We start from the raw sequence: 6545 nt of genomic DNA on the forward strand, positions 1-6545 counted from the left end.
ATTGAATGTAGTCTATATCCATCTGGTTTCATCAATTGCTATCCAATTTTATCATTTTTGGTATTTATGGCAACAATCGATATAAAACAGTACAAAAGATCGAAAATAAGAATTCGTGGAAACAAGTATATAATCATTTATTTTGATAAAACTCTAAATAACTATAGCATGCACACTAAAAATAGATAAAATTATCATAAAGAGAAATCGAATAGAGGCAAGAAGAGAAACAAGAAAACAAATAAGAATCAAAAAGTTATAGAACGACATACATTATCAGAATTGCGCGTTTATAAATAATATTTTTTTTAGGAGGATAATTATTATTTCAAAATAAATGTTTCAGACAAAGTTTTTCTATCTTACCCTATTAGATTATATATATATATATATATATTCGGTTCGGTTCGGTTTTGATTCCTTTAGAATCAAACCGAAGGGGCTATGACAAAGCCACCAAACGCGTCCTTGAATTGCGGATAGAAGGTCCCAGTACCAAGGGTTTCTGCTGAATATGATTACAAAAATAAATAGACAGTCGCGGACAATTGTCCAGGGGTGGTCCAGCAGGAATTAACCCCCAAACGGAGGTGTGAAAACTGTGCCGAAAGCTCAATGGCACCTGGGTGAGGTGTCTAGAACGGTGACTCTGGGATACCGGGCGACCTCTCAGAGTACGCAGCCTTATCCTTGCATGCGGGGCTCTACAAGGATGGACGAACCCTTTTCCCTAGCTTCTCGTCGGAACAACAATCACAACACCAAACATAGTTGCAGTAAGTGCGGTTCAAAACAACAGAACGCGCAGGGCTCCCGACAATGGGTCGGCCAACAATGCCGACCAATCTAGAGCCGGAGCTATCACACTTTTGGCAGGAACGTCTGCGAAACCATGCTGAACTACTACGTAAAGGGAGCTATGTAAGCGGAACGCCTACCCTACCACAGTTAGAAGAAGCCCGCAACAGAGAAAGAGAGGCGACACTAAGACCAACCGCGGGCAGGCGTCCAATAGAGAAAGAGCGATGCTTTATTACCCGGAGAAACATCAACACCAAGGCTTCTCTCATGCCTAAAGATCTGGCTGAAATGGATGACGAGCTTGGTGGACATTTTTCCAAAGAATCCTACCTTTGGGCTATCAATTATTGTGTGTATAATGCAACGAGAGCTTTGGCCGATGCGAACCGTAAAAAAAAACCAACGGCTGATCATAAGACCAAAAGGCGAATCCATCAACTTACCATAAAGATAGGCTGGGCAAGACAGTACGCGACCCGCATTCAGTGTGTGATAGACTACACCACATCTGGTAGGAATGTTACCGCCAAGGGTCGAAAGTTCGCGCGCGAACTCCGGACCCGTTTTCACACACTTAACAAGTCAAAGCTGCTGCCTATTAGGCAGGATATTGTTGAGAGAATACGGATACTATCTGATGCTAAGAGAAGTCTAGAGCGGAGGGAGAGGTGGGTCAGAGAAAATCAACAGTTTCTCTCTGACCCATCTCGACTTTTCCAAGACGCTCCAGTTACTGTCGACCAGCCGCCCAAACCAGAGGAGATCGAATTATTTTGGAGAAATGTCTACGAAATGCAGCATAGACTGGACGAAGACTCAGAAAATATAAATAGCTTCAAGGAGCTGTGTGATGCCCTCATAACATCTGATCAAGAATGCCCACCCATCACTAACGACGAGGTAATAAAAGTATTCAGAGGGATGAAGAACTATTCCGCACCGGGACCAAATTGTATCAAAAGCTTCTGGTGGAAGAAGTTTCCTTCAACCCATCAGCATTTGGCCCGTATTTTCACCTCATATTTAAAGTCGGAAGAGCCGATTTCCTAGTGGTTGGTGGAAGGGTGCACAATACTCCTGCCGAAAATAGGCAACTTAGCTGACACGAAGAATTACAGGCCAATCACTTGTCTGAACACACTGTATAATAAATATATTCACAGCTATCCTAAATGATAGGATTATACAGGCAATTGAACCTGTGTGGCAAGAAATTTATGAACAACGAGGCTCAAAGGAAAGCGTAGCGGGATGTCGGAAGAACCTGCTTATTGATAGATGTGTCTGCAAAGATGCAGCATTCTACCAGCGTGACCTATCGACGGCCTGGATTGATTATCGGAAGACTTTCGATTTAACCTGCCATAGACTTATCATCTAGCAAGGTCACCTTTCAGAGAGGTGTCTTTCAGGGCGACAACATGAGCCCACTCCTCTTTTGCCTTACATTATTGCCACTATCTCTAGCACTTCGCCATTCCGATGGGTACTTATGCGGCGAACCTATAGATCGAAAGTACAAGGTCACTCATGCATTTTACATGAACGATTTTAAGATCTATGCTTAAGACAAAGAGCAACTACATCTAGCTCTAGCGATTGTCGAACGATATACTAAGGAAATTGGAATGGAACTTGGGTTAGACAAACGCGCCAAAGTTTATTTGAAGCGAGGAAAACATAATGGCATCCCTGAAGATTCTGAGCTCATTGATAGAAGCGCTTTACGACACCTTTGCGCTGGAGGGACTTATACATACCTGGGCGTGCCACAGAGCCACATTCAGAATGTTACATCCATAAATGATACTCTCCGAAGCAGATACAAACGTCTCATCCGGCAAATTTGATCTTCCGGACTGTCGGCGAGGAACAAAGTATATGCAACGAACATGCTTGCCGTCCCGGTACTACTCTATTTATTGGGAGTAGTTCCATGGACGAAGAATAAGCTCAGATCCCTTGATTCCGGAACAAGAAAGGTTATGCACATGAACCAAAGTCTTCTGTTCCGCGACTGTACATCGCACGCCGTCCAGGTGGTCGCAGAATATTGATTCTTGAACGTCTTCACAACAGGATTGTTCTGGTTACAGCACATAGAGTCGCAGATGTAAAAGAGCCTCTTCTTAAAATGGTCAGGAATCACGAAAAAGTGGGCAAAGGAGCGTTTCTGTACAAAGCAGCGGAAGAGGCTGCTAAAACACTTGGACTTCACTTTAGTATTAGGGGTGAGCAAAATGCATAAAACCTTATCTATCTCGAGTACTCACCCCTGAAAGCCGGGATTAAGAAAGCACAAGAGAAAAACTTTCGTGAACAGCCATTTCCACCTTAACATATTGTCGCTACATTTTGAGCCAAGACATTCCCGATGATAGCTACAGGGCAGAGAAGCGAACCATGTTCATTATCGAATTTGCGGCACCAGCTGACAAAAACATCATAGTCAAGGAGAATGAAAAGAAAGAGAGGTATAGAGACCCTATAAGGGAGTTGCAACGATTGTACCCGGAATATTCTGTTAGACTGTAACCACCTATCTGATGGTCGTGAGACGTAATTGTGGCTGAAATTTTACTGCGATTTTGCTGTGACCTGGTGCAATTTTTCAGATTAGCACCCGCTCCCGGTGAAATCCTGCGGTTGTCCTTATGACAACATTTATTTGAAATAATAATTATCCTCCTAGAAAAAGTATTATTTTCAAACCCGGAATTCTGATAATATATGTCTTTCTCTACCTTTTTTAATCTTATTAGTTTTCTTGTTTCTCTTCTTGCCTCTATTCGATTTCTCTTCATGATAATTTTATCTATTTTTAATGTGAATGCTATAGATATTTAGAGTTTTATCAAAATGAATGATTATATACTTGTTTTCACGAATTCTTATTTTCGATCTTTTGTACTGTTTTATATCGATTGTTGCCTTAAATACCAAAAATGATAAAATTTGATAGCAATTGATGGAACCAGATGGATATAGACTACATACAATTTATAAAATAAACTAAAAGAATAAGCTAGATTTGAAATACATATATTAGAAAATCAATAGATAGAATTAGATATGTTTAATTAAGGGCAGAATCAGCACATGCCTATTAATTTTATCAAATTAGATAGAAAGAAATTTCAAGTCACTTTCCTATAAAAAATGCTTTTGCTTTAATTCAAAGATGGAACTTTGCTTTCGATACATTTTATTTTCAGAAAGAAGAACATAGCTCAGCTTGTGGCAAATTTAATAATTCACGGTCATCTACATAGACAGAAAAAAAGGGAAATAGTTCGATGACAGAGTATTAGAGTTATGATTAACACCCCCCATGTTGAAGTATGTAACTACGGAAAATTTCGAGTTTTCACCGGGATTCATCCAGGAGAGTAATTTTCAGAAGCACTCTTCCGCAACGAAGACACGCGGCCAGTTTTAGCATCGGTTGACTGATGATTGTAAGTGGATACAAAGAAAAATCGACTTCCTTCGCACAATTATGCGATGAATTTCAGGCTCGGCTTTATTATCGCAAATTCAAGCAGAAAAACAGTTTTATCATTAAATTTCATTCAAGACTTTAATTTCAATGGAAGCGATCCTCCTTCATTTTCAGTAAATCGATTTTAATTATTTCAGTCAGAGGCTTTGGGTAATTCTGAAAATTTGTATTATTTATTCACTGAATGAAAATTATAATCGTTCGTAACATGTAGATTTACATTTCATTTGATCCGAGCCTGTTTGCTTTTCCTCCTTTTTATCCGTACATGCGTTAGTTGTATAGTGGACGATCGTTAGAAAGGCGCTAGTACTTTTCTAGGAATAATTTCATTGAGCGTTCTAAATGTACAATTATCAAATCGCTTGTATAGTTCTCCTTGACTTAAACTATACAATTGATTTCCTTACGACTGATCGACTTAATTATTTACGCTGGTGCAAATAAATTATACTTAATTATACAATTTGTAGCAGACCAGGTGATAAAAATCAAAGACCGAATTTTAATTCGGATAATAGCTCATTTTGTGATACAATTTTCTTTCTTTTCAGTTCTATAAATAGTTTATTATTCTTTAAATGTAAATTTTGACAAGAATAAGACAGAAAAGTGTAGTTTTTTGCAAATTATTCAACAAATTTCATTATCTTCTCATTTGCTGACATTTTAAGTTACTTGCTCATAATTTTTTTTAAACCATTACAAATAAAGTAAATGAATCACATTACTTTTCAATTCAAACTAATTTCTTTATGTTATTCATAGACGGTTTGCATATCTGGGTCCTGCATTGAACTTTTTTTGAAAGATTTATTAATTTTTTGCTTCCAATTTAATTTGGGTTTTATGCTCTTTTAGTTAAATTTTCACGCCAAGATTTGCAAAATTTTTCAAGTTTTGACTTGAAAAATTCTGAAATTATAAAATTCAAAAATGTATCAAGATAACAATATCCAATACGCTGATGCCGATAGATTTTATTTCCAAAACATTGTTGATAAATCTAAGTATGTTTTTCACTATTTAAAACGATTAATAAATATAATTATATTAATTCTGGTTTTCTGCATCAGATTTATTTTGTTATCCCTGACGTAATAGAATATTTCTTTTTTAAGATTTGTGTTTATAATATAAAGAGATTGTAGGTACTCACTATGATAATATGGAGGACGGAATGTATGTTCTTGTACGGACCATCGAGGAGGAAAAATCACGAAATCAGCAATTGCAGTTCCAGGCTTTGTAGAGGGACAAGTGAGTACCGTAAATATAGATGGGTCCTGAAAAATGATTCAATGTTACTTTATTTATTAAGTTTTTGAAACGATTTTACGAAGGCCCATTTTTAAACTTAAAACATCTTTAAGTCCACAATAAAAAGCAGCAAATCTATAGCAGGTTGGTGAAATTAAAAACTCAAATTGACCTAATGATTGATTTAACAATCTATAAAAAAAACATTATAGGAATTAAAACAAAAAGGAATTCCCTAATTTATTTATATTAATGTGATCTTATTCATGACCTAGATAGCAAATTGTTTTGTCCGATTTATGTCAATAATGGGATGCAGGTGGATAATTATCCACCTGCATCAAGTTAATTAGTCGACAAAATCGAAATGTAATTGTGAATCGATACTCACGCAGTGATCGAAGGAGACTGAGTTAATAACCATGAAGCGGTCAAGGTTATACTTGTAAGGAACGTAATTGCCATGCCAAGCAACGACATCAAAGGGGCTGTGATTTTGATTAGCGATGAACATTTTTCCATGAAATTTGCAAACCATTTTATAGTTTGCATCTCGATCCTCGAACCAAGCAGAGGGGGTTTCGAAATCTCGCGGATTGGCGAGACCATTTGCACCTAAAAAAAATCAATCCATAATTTTGGTTTTACCAGGTTTGGAGTAGATGAACGGTATTTATTTATTTAAATATTCTACGTCACTGTTTCCTGTATATGCAAGGTACCTGATTTTACTTTTTTGACAATTTTATTTCCACTGAAAAACTTTAGGATCTAGTTAATAGTTAGCAAAAAAATGAAATGTCGACTTAAGGATGAAATTTATTAGCATGGCCTCTTTATTTAAATAAATTTCCCTCCACGTAAGACGCACCTTTCTCTTCCCGTCAGAATGTATATCTTTATAATTCAGCGATATAACTTTTTTCCGTTTCGCTCGAAAGTTTCGAGGAGCATTGCAATGATTTATCCCAATAACAACGCA

The 6545-nt window shown here is 37.2% G+C and overlaps 1 protein-coding gene across 2 annotated transcripts in view; it reads right to left on the reverse strand.

The window, feature by feature from the left end:
* The window catches only part of LOC117180897 (homogentisate 1,2-dioxygenase), a 235894-nt gene that overhangs the window by 198089 nt on the left and 31260 nt on the right, over positions 1 to 6545 (reverse strand). For both annotated transcript variants that reach the window (XM_033373497.1, XM_033373498.1), the window contains exons 7-8: positions 5955 to 6178; positions 5463 to 5589 (exon numbers count right to left, since the gene is read on the reverse strand). In XM_033373497.1, the coding sequence (XP_033229388.1) occupies positions 5463 to 5589; positions 5955 to 6178 (351 nt within the window). The remainder of the gene's footprint in view (positions 1 to 5462; positions 5590 to 5954; positions 6179 to 6545) is intronic.

The sequence above is a fragment of the Belonocnema kinseyi genome, chromosome 9, assembly GCF_010883055.1.
Source record: "Belonocnema kinseyi isolate 2016_QV_RU_SX_M_011 chromosome 9, B_treatae_v1, whole genome shotgun sequence".
Classification (NCBI taxonomy): Eukaryota; Metazoa; Arthropoda; class Insecta; order Hymenoptera; family Cynipidae; genus Belonocnema; species Belonocnema kinseyi.